Consider the following 23,263-nt stretch of genomic DNA (forward strand, 5'->3'; position numbering starts at 1 on the left):
TTCCTTTAATTAAAATTGACGTGTTGGTTTTAATTTGTTTTCAGTTTGCTTCCCTGGCTTTTTTACTCAAATCCTAATCAGATCATTTTGTTTGATATGTGTCAACCACTTTGGGTTGATGAGTGTTTCTTAGGGGTTATTATTACTGCAAATGGCTTTTATAGAGTTAAATGTTGGTGTCTGCCTTTTTTCCCCCTAAATTTTGTCCTGAGACTTAAACATGTACATTTACTTTAGTACTAATTTAGACAAGGTTGGTTGTAAAATAACTAAACTTGTATTGTTATCAGTATTATCAGAGCCTTAAAAAAACAGTGCTGAGCAAAATTATTGTCTGCCTGGGGCCTTTTTTAAATTACGTCAAAGTAAGAGTGTTTTCCTCTTTTTTACCTGATGGAAACAAAAGTTACTTGTTTTCTAATGATATTTTAAATCTGGGTTGATTTTTTTGTAATAACTGGTTTACTCTACATCAAGCAGTGTATTTAAACTTTAAAAGCTAATCCGACTTTGTGACTTCTTTAGTAGCTTCTGCTAAATAAATGTTCATAATTGCTGTATAGTTCAGTAAAATAAGTGTCATCGACATTTGAATTCTCTGCCTGGTTTCAAGGTCTCTAAACACTCGCCTCTGCCTCTCGCCTTTTAGCCTTGCGTCACACCGCAGCACAGACCCCGCCCAGTCGCTCACTGTGCGAAAGGCCATTGGTCAGAAACAACGTCAGTCATGATCCAAGCTAGCTTCATGCCAGGAATCCCAGTTTTACTCTGGAGAGGTAGGGAAAAGTCAAAACTACGTTGCGGAACGTGGGGGCACCAAGTTAAAAATATCTCAGACGTCTTTATAGCTCGATTAGTAACGAAAAATACCGCTGGTCGGTTGCTGTGAAAGACATTTCCCTGCATAACAGGTAATTTCGACATTATTTCAAAACCTTTTTATATCTATTTAGCCGTTGAGTTTGTTGATGGCCGCTGCCCGAACTGGCGATGTGTTTTTTTTAAACCCCAGACAGCAGTGGCCTGTATGGAGATGGGAAGCAAAGTAAACGCTAAATGTCAGTTTTGAATATTTAAAACAGCAGTTTATATATTGTAAAATGTTTAAAAGACATTGCCCAGTTTTTATTTTATTTTGTGTTTTTTTTAGTCCATCATCTGTCGTCGGTCTCACATGCTAATGCTAATGATGCAATTGTCCAATGAGGATGAAGTTGGACATAATATATATATTCGTTGGAAAATCTAGTTCATTTAAAGAAAGGGTGATGGTTGAGTTGGGATATTTTGTTTTCTTTTTGGGCTGTTTTGATCAACACGTTTGGATGTCAGCGTGATGACAGCTCTTTCTTTTGTCGTGGGTTGTTGATTTAAGCGTATCCGAGCTTCTATGTTTTCTTCACTTTGGTTTACTCACTTATTTTGTCTGAAACGTTTTTTTTGTTTGTTTTTCCATCAGACCTATTGTGATAATGCTTGTATGTTCACAAAGGCTAAATTATTTTATAAATGAAAAAAGTATTCTTTCTCACATTATTTCCCTTTGATGGCTCAGATGTTTCAGGTTTAGGTTCAAATGAATACATAGTGACTTACATTTCATTTAAACAATAACTATGATTTGTGCATTACAATGACTATTTATGAATGAGATAGACAAGTGTAAACACTAAAAAAAAAAAAAAAAAAGAAATACCTCAATTTCTGTTCAAAAGTATCCTGTTTAAAGATTTTGGGTTTTGCTGCTTCACCAGCTATAGAATCAATAGTAAAAAGTGGAGGAGGAAAAACAATCTTCTCCAACCTCTTGCCACATTTACTTGGAGCAAAATTCAGCTTCCAATCATTCATGATGACGTAGCAAACATCCCTGACCTCCAAGCCTGCCTCATATTGATGCAAGACAAACATTAAGTACTGCAAAGGGTGTCACTGTGCATGCCGTTTGTGCATGTTCAGTTCATTTCCGATTTTGGTTTCTGCATTGAAGAATGTATAGTGTTAAAATATGGCTCGCACTGCTTACTGGGATAGCTTATACTTTGGTTTCGATTCAGAACAGTGGACTTAGAAGACATTTGTGAGCCAACGGCAGCTATCTCATGACGTCGAAACAACTTCACAGCTTCCTGAAAGGAACAAGATAAATTAGATGCCCCAAACCACCCCCTAAACATTAAGGAAACTTGATGTAATGCGCAATGTTCGTCGTTGCAGACCTGAATCCCACACATCACGTTGTGACAAAAAATGTTAATGAGCGGGGTAAGGAACAGTCAGAGGTTCAAGGCCTTAATACAGAATAATAAGCTGCACTCTGCAGACGTAAAGCACCTAATAACATAAATTGAATGATCTTCAAAAAAATATTAAAAGTTGTGGAATCACTTGAATAATGTCCTGTGACAAATTTATGGTGTTAAGAGCACAGATAGGGAAGATGTGGTATAATAGTAATAATTGATACTTTATTTATTCCACAATGAGGAAATTCTTCTCCGCATTTGACCCATCCTCTGGGGGAGCGGTGAGCTGCAGCCGAACCGCGCTCGGGAGGCAGCGTTAAGGGTCTCGCCGAAGGACCCCCACTGGGTGATGTTAATTTCTCACCATTGATATGGTAATTGCTCCCAGTAGCATTGTTTATTTCCCTCTGGAAATCGAACCCCGGATTCCTGCGTGGCAGCCTTCTACCAGCCGAGCTTCCCAGCCACTTTTCTTATCGAAAGAGACAATAAACCCCTTGACATATCTACCTGTGATTACCGAGTTTTCCAATTGTTTTCTATCCGCAAAACAAAGGCGATTAGGAAGACGTAAAATAATTGCTATTTAATTTATTTCTGTGTCCAGAATTGGAAACTCTATCATTTGTGGTCACCAACCTTTATCTCCGGACTTTGTAAAATTGTGGCTTGTGGTCCCTACAAACATTACATCACAGTTGGTATTGATACAAATTACATTTTTAATTCTACTGCATAATATAAACACGTCTTATTAAAAGACTAACAAATATCTTTTTGTTTTTGGCTGCGCTCTTTAAGGATCAACATAGTAAAATCATCTTTCTCCCTTTAACTCCATCCTTAGAATTTTCATCACACAAACCCACCGTCCCAATTTCCTTCTTCTCTACGTATCTGAAAACCAATGCTTTGACCTCATCTAGGCGTGAGATTGAATCTAGACAGCACAGGTACGTCCAGCCAAGGTTGGACAGGTGTTTAGCAAAACTAATCGCTATGTTGACGTTGCAGGGAGAGAGTCTGCTCACTGGCAAGATGTCACCCAGATTTTAGCCTCTGATCCAATGTTGGGCTGATCTTAAAATGATCAATCATATGCTCATCTTTAAAAAAATAAAGATAGGAGCAAACCTGATGGAATCATTAACGGTCAGCATCATTTTTCTGTACATAACGAGAAACATCACAAATAGGGCTTTAGTAGCTGCATTTCACTATTCCATCTTATTCCCTGTCAGCTTGATTTAAAGAAACCATGAGTGATAAATAAAGATGCTTTTGCTGATGTTTTAACATTTTCAAAACTCTTGTCTTCTGGGGATTTTCCGGAAAGTTGTTGCATCAGTGGAGGCTTTGACAGTCTAAAGCTTTGATTGGCTATAGCTTGATCCACATGGACTCTTCTGCAAGCTTAGAAGAGAAGTCTTAAGGAGTAAAAACAGAAATAAATGAAATAAGGAAGTTTTTTTCAACACACATCCCTCCCTATTAGGGAGACGTGTTGTCTACTTGTATAAAAATGTCATCATGGAAGCTTAGACCTAATTGCTACATGGATAGGAAACTAATTAAGTTTACCACATACACCTCGTTTTTTCTTTCTTGTTTTTCTTCAAAATATAGTTTGATGATTGATCGCTTAGTGATCAGCCCACCCTTGTTTTGGATCACAGGTCAATATCTGGGCGACATATTATCAATGAGCCACTACAACATTAGGATGGTCATTTTATCAAATATGTGGTAGACATTGACCAGACAAATGTGCGCCGTCTGAACCCCAAGTAATTGGGACTATTAATTTAGGTTTTTACAACCACAAAAACAACAAGTTCAATGTATTTTATCAACAATAAAATCCTATTTCCTTTATATCTGTTTATCAAAAATAATACATTACATAATCCAATAATACATTAGAAAACCAGTTTGTAGTGGCAGCAATATGGGACTCATAATTTATTCTAAAGATTATATAGTATAAAATATAAACATATATACAGTAAGGATTCAGATGCCATTGAAGTGCAGACTTTCAGCTTTTACTCCATGGGTTGAACAAAAAGATTGCAGAAAAATGTGAAAAACTAAAGCATTTTTTAAACGCAATCCCTTCATTTCATGGGCTCCCAAGTAATTGGACAAATGAAATAACTGAAAATAAAATGGTCCTTACTAATATTTGGTTGAAAAGCCTTTGTTGGCAATGACAGCCTGAAGTCTTGAACTCATGGACATCACCTGATGCTGGGTTTTCTCCTTCTGAATGCTCTGCCAGGCCTTTACTGCAGCGGCTTTCAGTTGCTGTTTGTTTGTGGACCTTTCTGTCTGAAGTTTAGTCTTCAACAAGTGAAATGCTGCTCAATTGGGTTAAGATCAGGTGACTGACTTGGCCATCCATGAATATTCCACTTTTTGCTTTAATAAGCTTGAGTTGCTTTGGCTGTATGTTTTGGGTCGTTGTCCATCTGTATTATGAAACGCCGCCCAATCAGTTTGGCTGCATTCACCTGGATCTGCGCAGACAGTATGTCTCTGAACAACTCAGAATTCATTGGACTGATTCTGTCCTGTGTCACGTCATCAATAAACACTAGAGTCCCAGTGCCACTAGCAGCCATGGACGCCCAGACCATCACACTGCCTCCACCGTGTTTTACTGATGATGTAGAATGCTTTGGATCAGGAGCTTCTACACGCCTTCTCCATGCTTTTCTCTGGCCATCATTCTGGTAGAGGTTGATTTTGGTTTCATCTGTCCAAAGAATGTTTTTCCAGAACTGTGCTGGCTTTTTTAGATGCTTTTTAGCAAAGTCCAATCTAGCCTTCCTATTCTTGAGGCTTATGAGTGGCTTGCATCTTGCAGTGGACCCTCTGTATCTACTTTCATGCAGTCTTCTTTTTATAGTAGACTTGGATATTGATACGCTTACCTCCTGGAGAGTTGTTCACTTGGTTGGCTGTTGTGAACGGGTGCCTCTTCACCATGAAAATGATTCTGCGATCATCCACCACTGTTGTCTTCCGTGAACTTCCTGGTCTTTTTGCGTTGCTGAGTTCACCAGTGCTTTCTTTCTTTCTTTCTTTCTTTCTCAGGATGTACCACACTGTTGATTTTGCCACTCCTAATACTGTAGCAATTTCTGGCATGTTTTTTTCTGTTTACTCAGCTTAAAGGCCCGTACACACCGGGACGAATATTCGCCAGGCGTTATTCGCCAGCGTTTTTCGCCACGTTTTTTGTGTTCACACCCAGGCGATTTTCGCTGACGGTGAGCCGAGCGAACATGCAATTTCATTCCCTGACATTAGATGGCGCTTAATGTAAACAGAAATACTCCTGTACACAAGGTGGCGCTGCGCAACTTTACACTTCTTAAAGTCGCTTTTCACTCAGAAGAAGATAGCAAGTATTTACGCGCTTGTCAGAATAATACAAAGAAAACATGAATATTTCAAGCATCAGTAGCTCCAACTGGTACTTGGTAAGGGGATACTTAAGAATGTCCGTCATTATTTCTTTGCGGCAGTGTTGACGCTACTTGGCGTCTATCTTCTTCGCTGGTATGTGTGCTCAGCAAGGCAGTTTTGTGTTTGAGCGCCCCCAAGTTGTGTTTTACTGTAACTTCAGAAGCTCCAGACACGTGTGCAAAAGCGCCATTCTCATTGGTCGAATAGATTTCGACGGGACGCGTCGAAAAAAAAAAAAACGAACCCGAGGCGTTTTTTTTTTTGACGCTTTGTCGCGTGGCGTTTTTTCGCGTCGGTGTGCACACTCTCATTGGTGCCCTTTGTTTAGTCACGAGGCGTTAAACGTCGGCGAAAATCGCCGGCGAAATTCGTCCCGGTGTGAACAGGCCTTAATGATGGCTCCTTTCACCTGCATGGAGAGATCCTTTGACTGCATGTTGTCTGTTCACAGCAAAATCTTCTAAATGCAAGCACGGGTCCTCTAATCAACTCCAGGCCTTTTATCTGCTTCACTCATAATGACATAACAAGGGAATTACCCACACCTGCCCACGCAATAGCATGGAAGTCAATTGTCCAATTACTTACGAGCCCATGAAATGAAGGGATTGTGTTTAAGAAGTGCTTTAGACAATTTAGACAACATGTGACAATTTCCATAACTTAATGTTAACCAGCCCTTTAACATGTTAATAACATTCTTATTTTTATTTATTTTTTTAAATTTTTGGGTTAACCTGAATCTGAAAGTTCTTTTAACTTTATCCTCTTGTTATTTTTAATCAAATACATTTATATGTGTATGTTATGACATTTCTTAGGTAGAAAAACCTTTTTTATAAGACCATTTTAACTTTATGTCGCATAATATTTGTAATTATTACCTAAAGATATGTAACTGTAATCAACTGTGATTAAAAATTAGGAAAGTGAGTAAAAATGTCTTCCTAGAAAGCAGCTAAACTTAAATGATCAGATTAAAACAGATATTTTGTTTTTGCCAGCATTAAAAATGGTTTTTGTGACTCTGTGTGTCATAAACAAGGTGGTTATTTTCATATTAAATATAATTTATTTGAGGCTAAGTTTTCCTCTCTTCCTGTTGCTCCAAAGATTTGTGTTGGTAAAATAGGAAGGAAGGAACTGCTGTCTGGATGTAGTCCAAGAGCAGCACACACACAAAGAACTGAATGTCCCTTTTTCCAGTGAGGTCAGAGGACAACCATTCCATGATTGCTACTCTCCCTGTTCATTTAGTCTCTCAGCAGCATCCGGTCTTCTCGTCACATTTTAAGGTCAAGGATAATTAGCAGCTTCTTTAGTTCATGTTTCAAAATATCCTCTGACTTTTATAGTGCATGAGAGCCACTGTGTGCTTACGTTTTGGCTCTAGTGGCCATTCTGCGACAGGATAATGACAATGTTGCTGAGCGTCTCTTGGCAAAAAAAGTAGCAGAAAGCTTCTCTCGTTTTCTGGTGGGGGAATTTACTTTCAGGTGTTTTGATTCTTGATTTATTTGTGGTTCCAATTATGGAAAGAGTTGTGTTTCAAGGTCTATTATGTTCATCCGAAAAACCTACACATTTTCTTATCACAGTGGGAAAGTAAATGTGTAGTTGTACTGTTAAATACACTCTTCGGTAATTATGGGGGTTACTTTCTAAAAATAACCCACAATAGGCAAAAGCCGTGAAATTGTCTGCTTTTCTTTTCTTTTTTTACAGTTATAGATGTTTTAAGGCTGTTAAACCGCTTATTACACACTTTATGAACTTCTCAGACATTAGCATTTTCACACTTTTCTTTTTCGTTTTAACTCTCAAAGTTTAAACCTTCATAGAAAAATATGTCCAGTATTGTACAATGAAAACAAAGATCTGCTCACGGTTGAAGATTTATGTCAGTTTTGGAGAATGAATTTATTCTGTGCTCATCAGGAGACATAGAGGGGCTTGGTCGTCAATCGTCTAAAGATAATCAGAACACATAACACAATGTGTTGTTAAAAGAAAAAATTCAGAGGCCATCAAAGATGAACTGTATTATAGCAAAGTACCACTGTATAGATTTTCTGACCTTCCTGGGTTGTACTTTAATTTACTTGCTTTTACAGAGGCAGGAATTAATAGGGAATTAAAGTTGATTTTTTGTTTTTGTTTTAAGCAAATTTGATTTAGGAACTAGTTGTCCTATTAGTAAGATTTAGGTGTTTTGAAATTGATATTTATGCTTTGTGGCCTTCTCTCTAGGCAAGTTTCTTAAATCATCATGTTTACCTTTCCTGATGTCTGTTTTAAGTACCGGTATAAGTTGGCTTTTCTCAAATTTTGCACAGTTAAATGTGTTTCCTTACTGACATATTGAGAATTTATATCCACGTGCGGTCTAACAGGTATAGCCAACGTCATGGGTACTCATGGCTTTAGAAATAATAGTTTCTTTTGTGAAACGGACTTGTCAGCACGTCATAAGATATTTGACGTATTGACTTGCTTTGAGACGCTGGTTTTGTAAAACATTGCAAATACAAATTTGATAGTTGAAAAAATGAAAAAGAAGTATTTAGATAAATGCTTGAAAGTCTTTAACATTTTACTTTCTATGTGATCACATCTGTCGCACTTTCCATGCTTCATTCCACAAGACTTTGGCAAGCTGCAAAGTGAAAGAGTAAAACAGTCAAAGGGTCCTGTGTAGAGCCGGTCATAATGAAAGTCATACATGGGAATTTTAGTTGTGTTTTTTTTTTTCCACCCTAAAAACTGGATGCACATTGATGGTGTTTGTATCTGGTTTTTAAGTACAGACAGTGCCTTTGCGGTTGTGTTTGTGGTCACATTTATTACTGATGCAAGGACCAGAATGAGAGCCCACAGGAGAGGTATTGATCTGTATATGTTGGGGGAGGGAGGGGGGTCCAAAGCTTTCAGTTTGTTGATGAGGTTTCCCAGAATCCCACTCTTTTTTTCCCCCTACTTCCCATAAGTCCCACCTTTATTCCCTCCAGGGTTTAGAGAGGTAGAGAATATAATTCAAATCCAAGGCTGTTGCTGCAGATTAGTTGTAGTTGTAGGAAACTGACCCAAAACTCTGAATTTCAGACTGTCCTTGATATTTTTTCAGTTTAATATTTTAATTGGTGATATAAATGCTATAAATGCTGGCAATGTGTATGTATCTCATTAAGCACTTCAGATTGATTTTCTGTGTTAAAAAGCTGTTTTATGGTTATTAATGGAAATAATAGATGTTCAGGTCAATGGTTTTTAAGATGATCTATTTTATTTCCAATGGAAGATCAGGTTTTGAGTCCTGATGTCTGTCATGCTTCTGGCTTGAAATCTCTTTTAATCAAAGCAAATGATGTCACCAAATGAGACTGGCTATGATTTAGTTTGTTAATTCCTTAAAATTTTTAGAATCCAAGAAAGTCCTCTGTACGGCTTAAACAGAAACTGTTGGACTCTGAGTGTGACTTTAACTTTTACCCCCCCCCCCCCCTCTTTAAAAGCTATATTTTAGGTTTCATTGCGTCTTGCAAAAGCCTCTCATAAAATCTTGCTTTAGTCTTTGCACAGTTTTCTTTTTCCCATCAGACCCTGTGAAAAAGCTCATTTGGAAATGTTGAAAATTTAATGTTAGAGAAGAGAATTCTTTGCTTTAATAGCCTCTTATTTGCATAACTTCATGTCCTGCTTTAAGATCAGATGCATTCTTATGTTCCCCCAAAGGAACTTTAATTCCTTATTGCTTTAGAAAAGAGAAAAAAAGAAAACCAACAAGGCCTTCAAAGAATGTGAATAATCCCCTAAGAATATTACACGATTTCAGTACAGTTTCATTTTTGCCTAATGTTTTTCCCATCTTCTTGGCTCTAACAAAAGACTGAAAGAACTAAGATGTTGAAAAAAGGAAAAGTTTTCTTGGGTGTGTAGCAAAAATCATTTGTTTTAAAATGATGCAAAAAGACAATTGTGATGTATAAACAGTAGTACTGTAAATTGTTTTGATTCTTCAGAGGAATGAAGATGGTGGTACTTTAAAAAAAACATCAGTTGAGTCTGAAACACATTTGCGCCATAATAAAGACCAGGCTTGTTGTCGCTTGTTGTTGTCTTTCTTGTCCATATAAACATAGTTTTGTTTCTTCTGAGGATTGTTAAATGCTTCAGGACTTGCCCCTGCTTGCCTGAAGGGAAAACAAGATTGGTTGTCTCAGAACTGTGAGACAGAAAAAAAAACAGTATAATTTACATTTAGAAACACTTAAAAACAGCACACTTGTTTGTCTTGTTGTTATCTTTGATTAAAATCCACAAAAGTAAAAATGCATGATGCAGCTGATCTTTCCAAAGGTTTCATGACAATTTATTGATGCCTTTTTTTATTGCAATATTAAGGTGGGGCAGCAATAAAAGGTTGAATTTTCAAAAAAATTTGGCAAATCTTTTGCTGTATACAGTATCTGTCAGAGCTTTCCCCCCAAAAAAACTACAATCCACTTTATTGAGTCTATAAATATATTTAGATGCTGCTGCCAACACTGTATTTCATGGGGAGGAAGGCAAACCGCAGTTCGAGCAGTTCCAGACAACACAAGGATCAAGCTACAACTTCCCAGTGGCAAAGCCCTGTTGATGTTTTAGTACAATTACTCCACGTTGGTTTTTTTTCCCCACGATGGATAGATTATGCCGGACAATAGCTCTTCTTGTGGTTACATGTATTCTGTCTGTGTTAATCTTGTGAAGAGTCTTTTGTATTTAAAGCTACTTCATGACTCAAACTTTTACAGTTAGTGTTTTAATTCTATTGAGATCATCCGTTTGAATTAGTTGAACACACACTTTCTTCTAATTCCATTGCTGCATGTTGCTCATGGGACGTGGTCCATATTTTTCTTATCACTTTTTAAAATTAGACTTCACACATAAATCTTGATATTTTGACATACTTGTGTCATTTATCAATATTTTGTGATTTAGCTGTACAAAATAAAATCTTTAACACAGTGTGACTAAATGCTAACAGTAAAAAGGCTGTCACTTTTTCCACCAAGTATTGTAATTGATGTGTGTGCTTGAAATTCAGGTTTGACTGCTGGTTACTCCCATTTTTATTCAGTTTTAATGTGCCTGCCTTTCTAATAGAGGAGAATAGGTGAGCTGCTGATCTAAAACAAGTTTCCTCACTTGTTGACATCAGTGTCTGACATGACAGCACCTGTCAGGATTGTGTGGGTGTTCTAATGTTGACTTTACCCTCTTCCTGGCAGTGGTACCTCTCGGTTTGGCTTGTGTCATCAACAAACTCACCAGGGAGACAAGTCTGGGCTCTAAAATAAAAAGACACAACACCCTTTCTGGATTTACGGGAATAAACCTAAGTACCCAAACAACATGAATTAAAAACTTTAGGTGCACAAAAACCCACCGATATATTTAATGGAAATAATTCTGACATTTAAAAGAGTTTTACGGTCCATTAAAAGTCTTTGTCGGATGACTTGACTCATTTGATCTGTGACCATCACACCTTCAGTCCCTGATGTTGACACTGTTTTTCTGTATTTTTCTGCAGGGCTATTCTTCCTGGATCTTGTCTCCCAGAATGCTTGGTGTGCCGTAGTGGAGAGGCCGTCTGTGTTAACATCAGCTTTGCCATCGCCAGTTGAAAATCATGCCCAAGCTAATATTTCAACACACCCTAAAGCTTAACTGTAGCTTTCCCTGGCTTATCTGTGTCCTTGTTAACCTCTTGGCCCTGAACACCCATGCCCAAACCAGTAAGAACTCAACTAATTACCTTATTATTATTCACCCTATTATTAGTATTATTATTTGTACTTTGCTCTTATTTTAGATTAAGTTGATGCTCCATTTACTCTTAAAAAAGTACAAGTGATCAGTCTATTATTATTGTTGCTAAACTTTGATCTTTAATATTGTACTCTTTGGGTTACATTGTATTTATACTGTTTTGAATTGATTTCCTAGTTCCTACTGTACCAAAGCAAGTGAGCCTTTCAGCTGACCTGAGTGTCAAGGAGCTGACCATATCCTGGTTTGGAGGAGCTGCTTCAACCTTTGACCTCATCATTCTGAGAACAGAATTCAATACCAGTGTTTTCTATGTGCGTACACAACATTTGTTTTATGTTCAGTTCCGTTTGGTTGTTACATTTGAGTCAGAATGTAGAGAAAATAACAAATTCTGAGGAAATAGGTGTTAAACATTGTTAAGACAAATTCTTAACCCCTTTATGTTGCTAATTTTAAACATAGCATTTACCGCTAATTCAAGACTCCGCTTATTTTAGCATCACATCGAATGGAAAAAACACTAAAACATATTTTTATTATACCTGGAACTAAAGTCAGGATTGAAAGGGTAAAATTAGCATTTTTAAATACAACTTACAGCTTTGCCTTTCATGTGTGTTATTCAGAAGCTTTTGTTTTTATTGACAAACATTTATAAATAAAACATGAAAAAATAAAATAAAATTAAACTTAACCTAAAAGATGCAATAAATTGCTTTTATTTTAAAGCAATTTCTTGTATTTTATCAGACAATTTTGTTAATTTTTGACAAATTCATTAATTTATAAAGGAACATTTTGAATTTGAAAACTAATTAAACAAATATTTAAAGTGGGTTGAGTCCAAAGTTGTATTAATTTAGTATTTTGCCAGTGATACCCAGTCATAGTGGACAGGTTTTGGTGCACCCGGTTTCAACGTTGATTTTATTCCTGCTAAAGCTATTTAACATCAAACATGACATTGTCCTCCCTGCATCGTTTGTAGGACACAATCTCAGCAACAATGAATCAGGCGAGCGGTCGACATGAGTGGAAATGGACCTCTGCTGAACCTCTGGAGTGTACATCACTGTCGGTCAGAATCCGCTCAAGAGATGGACTGGCAACAAGTGAATGGAGCAAGATGGACACATTTCCAGGTTAACTGGATATTTATTACACTCACGTATTTTAATGAATGTCAGTAATAAATATGAAAATTTGTATCTTTCATCTTAGTTTGGAAATCATGAATTCACCAAAGCTACTTTAACTTTTGCTTTTCGTCTATAAAAGTGCTTCAGATCCCAACTCACTGTATTTTTTATCTTCCCTTTATTATTCTTTAATCTATTCTTTTCAGGACGAGATCTTCCCAGCAACAACACTTTGCAGATGTATCCACATGACAGAGTGGTAGAAGTGGGCTCCAACATGACCTTCTGCTGCATCGTGAAGGAGGGAAAGACCTTTAAAGAGATGCTCTACGGCAACACCGTCATGAATGTTACACGACTGAGTCGACGGAGTTATGCCACAACGCTGGTCAATGTGGAACCAACTGGCGTATCAGGAAGCAACATTGTCTGTCGTCTAGAGGATCTCTCACTGGACGGAGCTGTCATGTTTGTTGGATGTAAGAAAAATGCTTCGACTTGTTAGGATGTACATGCTTTCATGAGAGGAAGATGATCTTTTCTTCTCTAGAATAAGTTAATGACAATAATGAGAGTACAACAAAAGTTTTTATTTAACACTTAAAATAAAAATTCTTTGCCCAATACCTCTGAAGGTAGTTTACTATTGCACAGCTGGTTTTAAATATACATTAAATATAATTTACTGTTTTATATCAGTGTTCTAAGTTTGCTCTTATTGACCAAATTCCAGATCCACCTCTTCCCAGTGATTTTGTGTGCGAGACCCAGGATTTAAAATCTGCTGAGTGCCACTGGAAAGAGGCTCGCGACAGTCACTTGACTGGTGGGCGTAGAAGAACACGCTACTCAGTAAACAGCAGGTACAGTCTAACTTGACAAAGTGAATACATAAAAAAAAAATGTGTAAACGTTTGAAAGCTGAACTCCAGGTATCAGTTTTTCTAATGTCTTTCACAGAGTGGTTTTTGATTAAACTGTGACATAAACACGAGTTGTTAAATCCAAATAAATCATTAATTAATTGTTTTTCGCATTTAACAATTACTGTTATGTTATAAAAGTGTTGTGTTATTTTGTGAGACAAAGTTGACCATCAAAATGGTATAAAGCAATGCACCTTGCTCCTTCTGGACACTTAAAAACAGATTTCTATCTGCAGAAGTGAAAGGGTTTTTTCTGGGAAAAGCAACTGTCCCATGTCACTTAGCTTTTCAGATATTATCTCTGAATCATTTATGATGTGTCCTTCTGCTTTTCTCCTAAAAGTGTTCAATGTACGGGAAAAAAAAGAATTATAAAACACTTAGCATGATTAAAAGCCTCATTCTGTATGTCTATAGTTAGACTTCTTGATGGATTTACAGGAATAGTCTGAAAGTGCGTTAAAATTCTGTGTTGTCTCCCTGTGGTTCAGGATGTAAAAACAATATTCCACTTTAATTCAACAGAGCATCAGATTTGATTGTTCTTGTTTTGTTGTTTTCCCTCTAGGAACTGTAATGTGGATTTACAGCTGACGTGCAGGCTGCCTCTGTGGGATGGTAACTGGACACTGATGGCTGAGAATAGCCTCGGACATTACAGTCTCAGTGACTCGGCTGAGCTTATTCATAGAGGTACTGAGTTGGTTTCTTTCACCCTTACCCATACAGAGCACATTTAAATGTTTTTCATGTTGGTTTATTGTAAATTCCAACTTTTAGTAGTCGTAGAATAAAGTAATTACACAGAGGCAAAAAGTAATTGTCAGTCAATAATTCTACAAGTTGTCCCGACATGAAAAGATGAGAGAAGTGTTTAATGGTCGTTATACCATGGTCCGGGTGAATACTCGATTCTGATTGGCTGCTGAGTTTGAATTAAAAAGTGATAATCCACAGTGATGATGCAAACCTAAAAAGGAAGTTCCGGTCACATAGTTTTAATGTTCTATATCACTGCGCTGGCTTCTTTGAAACAAGCTTTAGCTTCATCATCTTGACTAAAACAAGCGGAAAGAGGTGAACTTTCTGATCTGATGCTTTATTTAACCCGTCGTGACGATCAGCATATATATTGTTTTTCTTATTGTTTTCCTTTGCCGCTGCAGTCGAGGTCGGTGCATTTGCGTCGGACGGTTCAGGCTTCCATGGTGTGCGTTAATTTCTGATGATGGACACTTTTTCGGAGATTATCCTTTACTTATAGTTGAACTAAAGTGTCTCCTCAAACTAATTGACTGAGCACACCTGATCCAGGTAATCAACAGCCAGAAGTGCAGGGACAGCTGGTAAACAAGCAGAGTGAGGATCAAGGTTGGGTTGCCCTGATTTACAGGAAACCGTTGACCTCTGTCATTACCAACCAGGGTTGTTGACCTTATTTTCTGCGCCATTATACAAATACATTAGTTGAAAATGAAAAAAGGGATTTCCTGGATTCTTATTTCCAGTCTGTGTTTTACAGTTGAACTGTTTCAATGATTAACATTACATTAGACTAAACTCATTATTTGTCGTGACACAACATGCAAAATTAGTGAAAGTCAAATACTTTTTTGCTCTATTGTAGAATTATTCAAAATGACTCAAGTCTGCAAGTTATGCTTTTTCTTCTCAGTTCGTCCTGTTGCACCAGTTAATCTAAGCTCCGTTGTCAATGCCTGGAATGCTACTGTGATGTGGCAGTGGACCTATGAAAGCTATTTCACCCTGGATCTGAACTGCCAGGTGGAGTCCACCAATCATGAGTCCAAAACCCTTGTAAGTTTAGCATTACATTAAAAAAAACATAATGTGTACTTTAATTCTATCATTAATTTTTACAGCATTTGAAACGTTTTGACCACCCATTAATTGTATATGTTGTGTGTGCAGCATGTCTTCTCTGGTGTGGGGCTTCGGTCTGTGAAGCTGTCTGGCCTGCACCCTGATCAGGCTTACACTGTTCGCGTTCGTTGTGGACATCAAAAATATTTCTGGAAATGGGGAAACTGGAGCCAGACGTTTTCATTCAAAACCCAAACTGATGGTAAATAATCTAATTGTCACTTTTTAAGTAATTAGTCATCAGTTTTTCTTGCTTTACGTGAATTCAACCACGGTAGTCAAATAACTGGGATATTGTTTAGACCAGATTCAGTTATTCAGTTAAAGGGTAATGTTTGTAAACCCAAACTCTCAGACAACTTCAGAATATTTGAAGGATTTAGAAGTATACTTCTTTGTTACTGCACTCTTTTAAAAGCAGTCTAACAGAATGTGTTTTTAGTCTTTTTAGTCTAAAAACGTCTTTGTGTTTTTAGTCACAGATCCTCCTGACGTGTGGATGTGGATGAACAAAGACAGGACTGGGCTGGTTGTTTGGAAGGTAAATGACCGCTAAATCAAGTATCATGTTTTCTGCACTATAAGTCACCCCAGAGTAAAGGTCTCAGCAACCAAGAAACTCGTACGGTAATAAAGAAAAAAAGTCATATATGAGTCGCACTGGAGTTTAAAACAACTCTTTCGAGTCTTGCGCTAGACAGGTTGGTGCTTCTTCTTGTGCACCACTTTTAATAGAAAATACTGATACACACACCTACAGTGCCCTCTACTGGTTGTTAGTGGGAAAATAACGAACATGTCAGCCTATAATTATTTATCTATTTAAAAAAAACAAAAAATCACATATAAGTCTCACCTGAGTCACACCCTTGGTCAAACTACACAAAAAAACACAACTCATGCTCAGAAAAAAACGGTACTCTTGAAGTTTTTGGATTGTGGTTGAAATGGAAGCTATATGACATTAAGAAGCCTGATATGTCAACCGTGAAATTCAAAAATCCTCTATAGTAATGTTTTCTTCTTTTGACTGCTTTTAGCCTTTGGGTTACCAACAAAGCCACGGTCGAGTCACAGGTTTTGAAGTAACTCTTTGGAACCCAGAAGACGTTGAGCAACACACACAAATCCTGCCACCCAACACCTATTCTGTTCGAGTCAACCTCACAGAAATGGCTTCTCTTGGCGTCAACAAGAAAGTTTTTGCAACCGTCGTTGTGAAAAACATCAAAGGAGCGTCTCCTCCTTCACGTGTGCCTCTACGATTTATAGGTTGGTAGAAACTGAGTCCACATGAAAAAAGTTTTGAAAAAGCAAAATATGTTTTATAAAGTTATTGATATATTTATAAAAATGTATGAAATGTAATGAATCAAATGTGTTTCTGTCTTTACAGATGAGCAACCCTTGGTCTTGTCCAAGCCTGTTTTTACCAATAACAGGTTATTTCTGTTTTGGCAGCAGAATGCCACCAACACATGTAATTATTTGGTAGAATGGCTTGATACCTCTTGCGAGCACGATTGCCCTGTGAAATGGATCAGAGTGGCTGCTGGGAGCACAAATGTCTCCATTGAGTCAGGTATGCCAGGCATGCAAGCTTTTACAAAGGGACTGTTGTTTTAGTTTTAAATAGGGTTGTGCCGATGGACGATATCATCGTCCATCGTGATGGGTGACTGACATCCCGATGGAGAGACCACCATCGTGGTGCCACGCCCCCCCCCCACATTGCGCGTCGACACCATAAGCCCGGTTACATGTACAAAATATCTTGATGGGATCAATGGTCGGATTAGAATCCAACCGTGTATATGGGCCCAGAAAAATGTTTTCAGAATATAAAAACGTTCACTAAGGTCACACTTTCCGTCGGAATAAATCATTCGCACATGCGCAGTAGGGTTTGAAAACCGGAAGGATATAGATTCCGCCGAGCGGCTTTTTTTTTCAAACTTTATTGAATCTAGCAATTCAATACAAAACAATGTTAAACAGCGCCGAGCGGCTATATACATTGACATGTCAGCTCGGTAAAATACGAGATGATCTTCTAAACGTGCTTTTAATAATGTTACGGTTATTATGAAACACCTGTTCGCTCATCATTTGAATTTTAATCCGTGTGGTCAGTGCTTTTTCTGAACGAAGCCAGGATTAGCAGTATGCTAACACGGGCTAACAACATTAGCTTTGGGTGGTGCTGCTTGCTGGCTGCACGTAAACGTGGGAATAACATCAGCCTTTATTTAGTCGGGACACGACTGGAAACACAAATCCGCGTGATTGTTTGAATGTTTTCTAAGGACTGAGCGACATTTCTGCTTTGAAGCTCTAACCGCTGTGTGTGCTGACGATCCGAGCTGTGCTCAGACACACACTTTTAGAACCGGTTCTGAGTTCGGTTGCTTGTACCCCTAGAGCTGCGGGACGGATCGCAGTCTTAAATCTCCCACACATACCGCTCATGTAACAAAGCACCCACCCCTTCCCCTCAAACACAAAGCTGCAAGTCCGCGCTCCGCCGGTCCACTTCACTAGTGAAGTGCGGGAGCGGACTACTTCTTTTCTATTTTGTTTGTTACTTTTTTTGTTAAAGTCACTTCCCTCAGTTTATACTGGATCATCGCGGATGAGTCATTAGTTGGGAAATAAAATGAAAAAAGCAAAATAACGAATAGCAATTATATAAGAACGAAAAATGTAAAAATACCCCCCCCCCCGACGATGTCATCGTCCATCCCGATGGTTGACAGCAAACATCGTCAACGGCCAATTTAAGGGACATCGCCCAACCCTAGTTTTAAATGCTGCAAAATGTCACTGTTGACATAGGCTTGAGTCTGCTATGTTTGTATTTTTGGGCGTCTCACATATTAAAAGCACAAATATCTGACAAAATAATTAAAATTACGAATTTTTTTTCTTTTTTACCATCAGAGAACTTCAAGCCAGGAGTGAGATACAACTTTTCCCTGTACAGCTGCCCTTCAGATTCTCCACAGCTTATCACGCGCTGGCAGGGATACACTCAGGAACTTGGTAAGTGTGTTGCTGTCTCAAGACGGTCAAGACAGTGTTACAATGGTCCTTTTATTGTTGCGGTAGTAAACCGAGATGTAGCCAGCTTTATTTTTATCTTTTTACAGTTATTATAGCTGCTGTAAGCCTTTAAACCCCTCACTTTGTACACTTTTCTCAGACAGACATGAACATTTCCACACTTTTGTGTCCTGTTTAAAATCTTTAAGTTTAAACATTCATAGAAAAGTAAGTCCAATATTATAGAATGAAACCAAAGATCAGCTCATGATCAAAGATTTATGTAGATTTGGCGAGCTCAATGCATTCTATACAGGAGACGTGGCGCGGAGGGGATTGATTGACAATGATATACAGCCAATCAGGACACTATCAAAAAAAGCAAAAAGCAAAATTTCACTGAAAATAATTCAGCAAAACAGCGAGACCACAAAAAGTGAAACGCATTATAGCGATGCACCGCTGTATTGTGTTCCTATTTGTTACACGACAACCTGTCTTTAATTTCTTCATCTTTTTCTTGTGGTCTCCACAGTTCCCTCCAGATCAGTCCCACTTTCTGTCAAAAGCCAGGATTCAAAGGTTGTCATCACCTGGGGGGAAATTCCTCTTTCTGACAGAAGAGGCTTCGTCCTGGGCTACAACGTTTACATCAGCAACGGTTCTGAGCTTGCTCTACTAGGTAAAAGCTGTTGGAAACCAAACACTTGTTATGTATCACGTCAAGATGACAGAAATGTGGACCAAAATATGCATTTGTACCTTTAAGACTTTTTTTGATCACCTTTTGAACTGACATTTTCTCATTACCTTCTGGTTTCCGCTTTGTTCCTTTAGCAAATTTGTCCAGCAGTGAAATGAGGCGTTATGTAGTGAAGGGTCTCTCTGTTGGCAACTACAAGTTCACGGTGAAATCATACACATCAGCAGGCGAGGACACGGGCAGCACTGCTTCTATTACATTGGAACCATTCAGTATGTGACCAGATGGTTTACAGTTATACATTAATATGAGGTTAAGCCGTTATTTTTGTTCTTTTCAAAAATAATGTTTCAAATATTCTGTTCCAACAGCAGATGCATTGATCCTGGAAATGTTGGGAGCTTTGGGAACCATTACCATATTACTCATCATTGTTACTTTTATATGCTACAAAAAAAGAAATTGGTGAGGGTTTTTTTGTGACTTTTTCATTATTATGTATCCTCAAAATATTGCTACATGGACAACATTTATTTGCAAAACTGTGTGAAGTCGTTTTTCTATTTCTGCTTTCAATGGAAAGCATTTAGACATGTTACTACATAGTTTTCTGAATGAATGAATCACAACGCGTTTTTTTCTTGCACCAGGGTTAAAAAAGCATTCTATCCAGACATACCTGAGCCCAAGCTTCCTGGTGATTGGTCCAGACTGCAGGTATAATCCCATGATAGTCCAGTGATGACTAAATTGATATCTGTTTATAAATGCTTTATTTGATTTTAATATCAGGAGATAAGTTCAGGTGTTGTTCTTCAGTCAGTAACTCTGTATTGCCTGTCTTTTAGGGGCCTTTGGATGTGAGGCCGTCTCCCCACAGCATGGTCCATATTGTTGAAAAGCCTGAGCGGGATTTTAACAAAGAGACTCTCGTCGTTATTCCTGAAGAGGAGGAATATTTTGAGAAAGACGAGCCAGTCGACACAGATGAGCCAATGTCGTTGCGCTACTACAACCAGGTGGTAGACGATCGGCCCATAAGGCCACGTTTCCCAGACTCCTCTGCTTCTTCAGCCTCTTCATTGGATTCGGGACACACGGATGTCACATACACTGGCATTCAGACTTCAGGTTCGTCTCTGGTCTTCCAGCCGGATCCACAGGGATCCTCTGAGGAGCAGCCACCTGAGGTTGTTCTCTATGATGGTGGTTACAAGCCTCAGATGCACCCTAAGGTCTTGAGTGATGACGTGGTGCTTAAGTCATCCAACCCTTTCCAAGAGTCCGAGGCTGCCAGCTCTGTGGGCTACAAACCCCAGTGCTCCTGGCATTTGGACTCTCCCACAGATACTGCTGAAACCAGCAGTCTGGCCCCCTCTCTTGGATCGCCAACCTCTGTTACTTCCACCCAGTTTCTCCTTCCAGATGGGGATGGAGATGAAAAGAACAAACAACAGCCATCATCAGCTGCAGCAACCTGGTTTAGCAACCTGCTGTTGTCTTCAAAACCATAGTATCTTCTGTTTCTGTTGCGCGGTCGGAGTGAACCTCTCATTTAAACATGCTACCAAGTTTGACCTCTCTCAAGAAATATCATCTCTTAAGTGGCACTGCATTGTCAGCCATGCATTTTGATCACAGATTCCTACATTTGAAGGTATTCATACCAAAAGAAAGAAAAGAAATAACTAATAAGTTATTTTCTGTTACATGAAAATATCACAATACAACATGTATACATTTGTGTGGAGAGGTGTGTCCGTAAAATATTGAAACCATCCCCAGGAAACCTGGAGTAGGTGAGATGTCTGTCTTGCATCTTTGAGACGGGCTTAAGTGGGCATTTCATGTGGACATATCTTGAGTTGTAGTATTTGCAATGTTTTGATTGCATTTTATACATTTTTCCAAACTCCAATGCTCCTCAGAAAGGAAAATTGTGTTGGGAAAATAAAAAGTTCCTAAGTTTGAGGAAAGAACACTACAAGAAAGCATTTAACCAAACATAGAAGGCAGTGAAAGTTGCAGTTATTGGTGTTGTTGTTTCTTGTGTTGGTTCAGTACCTTCTGGTAACCCGCTGAGTCCAAACAAAGAATAGGTCAGTTTCCTTTAAAAAAAAAAAAAATCATTTTTACAAAAACTTTTCTTTTCATAGTGAGAATTTTTCTAAAATGACATCCTAACCAGTATGACACTAATCAAGGTTTGCACATTTTAAGTATATCATTTTATAGAAATATGGAAGTGGTGCTTTGTTTTTGTTGTGTTTTTCGTGGGTTCTGAAACCCTTTTATTGTAGAGTATCATAAGCTAGAACATTTATTTCAACTGATGAGATTCACCGAACAAACAGACTTTACTTTGAAGTCTTTTATTATTCTTATAGCAGTAACGTTTGTTTTCTTCTTGTTTAACATATCTGTCAGGCCAGTGTCTTTTACTGATTGTTTTCTGAGCGTCACTTTGGTAATGAGGTTGTTTTTGTCCGAATAACCTGCAGACGGTATATATGTGGCTAATATAATTAACTTTCTGAAGGTAATAACAGGGGTTATTAAGCACTATGGTGATGCTAAAAGGATACTACTTTTCACAACTTTATAAACAAACCGCGCACTAACAACTAAAAATGAACTGAAGTTTTATATTCCACTGTAGAGCTGCAGGCAAAGTCTGACCTTCTTTTTTGCATTCGTAAGTGTTTTTGCTTTAAATATACACTTAAAGCATTTTTTTAAAACATAAAAGTCACTTTATTTTAACTTTTGGCCAAGGGACCACAGTTAGAAGATGGTTTGGAAGATTCCAAATCCTCTATTAGCGTTAGTCGATGACAGTTTAGAAGTGATCCTCTCCGTGCACCATTAATGGGTTGAGTGTATTACGGTAATACTGAGGCCTTTATTAGAACACGAGAAAGCGAAGTCTGTGCCTTGATGCACTTTTTCTGTTGTCAAAATAAGGTAAATTATATTCTGGTCTGGACAGGTCTGCTTCTTGACACAGTGGTGTAATATCTTTTTTTTTTTAAATTTCATTTAAGCGCTTCCAGTTAAGAAGCTTTAAATAAAACTACTGTGATGTTTGAAATGACTTCTTATAAAGTATCATGTACAGATAAACTGTTCACAAGTGGACAGGAAGTCAAATTTGCAAAAAAATTATAAAAATAAAAAAATTAATTGATATATATATATATTTTTTAACCCTGCCTGAACTAATTAGTAAAGGGTGCATATAGTTTTATTTTTAAAAACAACTGCTGATCGTTTTCTGTCTACTTTATTAAGCAGCATGACTTTAGAGATGATGTGTTACATATGTTTTGGATCAGCAAAATCCTAACTTTTGATTTCTGATTCTTGTTTTGGATGCAACTTAAGTGTACATAAGCCAACTGTTTTTGTTTCCTATTTAAAATAAAAGCTTAAAAAGTTTTACCATTCATAGATTATAGGTTATACACTTCAGTGTTGACTGCAGCTTAGATACTACTTTTTTTGTCTGTTCAACTGTGTATTTGTTTTGTGCTGAAACACAAAAACTGTTAACTGGAATTGAGTTAGAAATGTGACTTGAACCTTCTTTGCCTTAATGTTTGATTACAGGTTATTGCTCTGCCAAAGACTATAATTACACACCATTTTCACACACTTTTCTTGTTGTCGGTCCACAAACATTTTAAATCTTTATTGTCTCCACCAAACACTGCACAGCAAACACTGTCTGAAAAAAGGAATTTTCCTCTTAAAACTTTAGTGAAAAAAGTGCATGCTGTATGAAATATCAGTATAAGTGTGTCAACTGACTATTTTATACTATGCATTAAAAACTCTTGCATCATTTCATGTCTTTTGCTTAAAATGTGTTTTGTTGTATTACTTGTTCAACCCATTGAAAGCCTCACGTGCTACCAAAATGAATGGAGATACATGTTTTTTTTTTCTTTTCTGCCCATTCAACACTTGTTTGTAGATGTCCCCGTTGCATTTACTGTTTAAATAAAATTCCACAAAATCCACGTG

At 37.8% G+C, this 23,263-nt stretch overlaps 1 protein-coding gene across 2 annotated transcripts; it reads left to right on the top strand.

Moving 5' to 3' along the window:
- The first annotated feature begins 694 nt into the window (after positions 1 to 694).
- Positions 695 to 23,259, top strand: lifra (LIF receptor subunit alpha a). 2 transcript variants are annotated; one of them, XM_078953198.1, is made up of 18 exons: positions 695 to 776; positions 11,302 to 11,506; positions 11,718 to 11,854; positions 12,532 to 12,685; positions 12,889 to 13,161; positions 13,416 to 13,545; positions 14,177 to 14,301; positions 15,284 to 15,426; positions 15,541 to 15,694; positions 15,969 to 16,033; positions 16,533 to 16,764; positions 16,889 to 17,074; positions 18,433 to 18,534; positions 19,070 to 19,216; positions 19,372 to 19,509; positions 19,609 to 19,702; positions 19,888 to 19,954; positions 20,086 to 23,259. In XM_078953198.1, the coding sequence occupies exons 2-18, from the start codon at positions 11,401 to 11,403 to the stop codon at positions 20,749 to 20,751; spliced, it is 2,919 nt and encodes a 972-aa protein (XP_078809324.1). In that variant the 5' UTR covers positions 695 to 776; positions 11,302 to 11,400; the 3' UTR covers positions 20,752 to 23,259. The 2 variants fall into 2 exon arrangements, with proteins under 2 accessions (XP_078809324.1, XP_011477233.1); XM_011478931.4 differs by having other exon boundaries at positions 697 to 911.
- The last annotated feature ends 4 nt before the right edge of the window (positions 23,260 to 23,263 follow it).

Source organism: Oryzias latipes, chromosome 9 (genome assembly GCF_053564925.1).
Source record: "Oryzias latipes strain Hd-rR chromosome 9, Olatipes_Hd-rR_3.1".
NCBI lineage: Eukaryota > Metazoa > Chordata > Actinopteri > Beloniformes > Adrianichthyidae > Oryzias > Oryzias latipes.

Excerpts from the sequence above, each read along its gene's own strand:
- lifra (XM_078953198.1), top strand. The coding sequence starts at position 11,401 with ATGCCCAAGCTAATATTTCAACACACCCTAAAGCTTAACTGTAGCTTT. Across the intron at positions 16,765-16,888 it reads TGTGCCTCTACGATTTATAG|ATGAGCAACCCTTGGTCTTG; the intron begins GTTGGTAGAAAC and ends CTGTCTTTACAG. Across the intron at positions 19,217-19,371 it reads TTCTGAGCTTGCTCTACTAG|CAAATTTGTCCAGCAGTGAA; the intron begins GTAAAAGCTGTT and ends TTGTTCCTTTAG.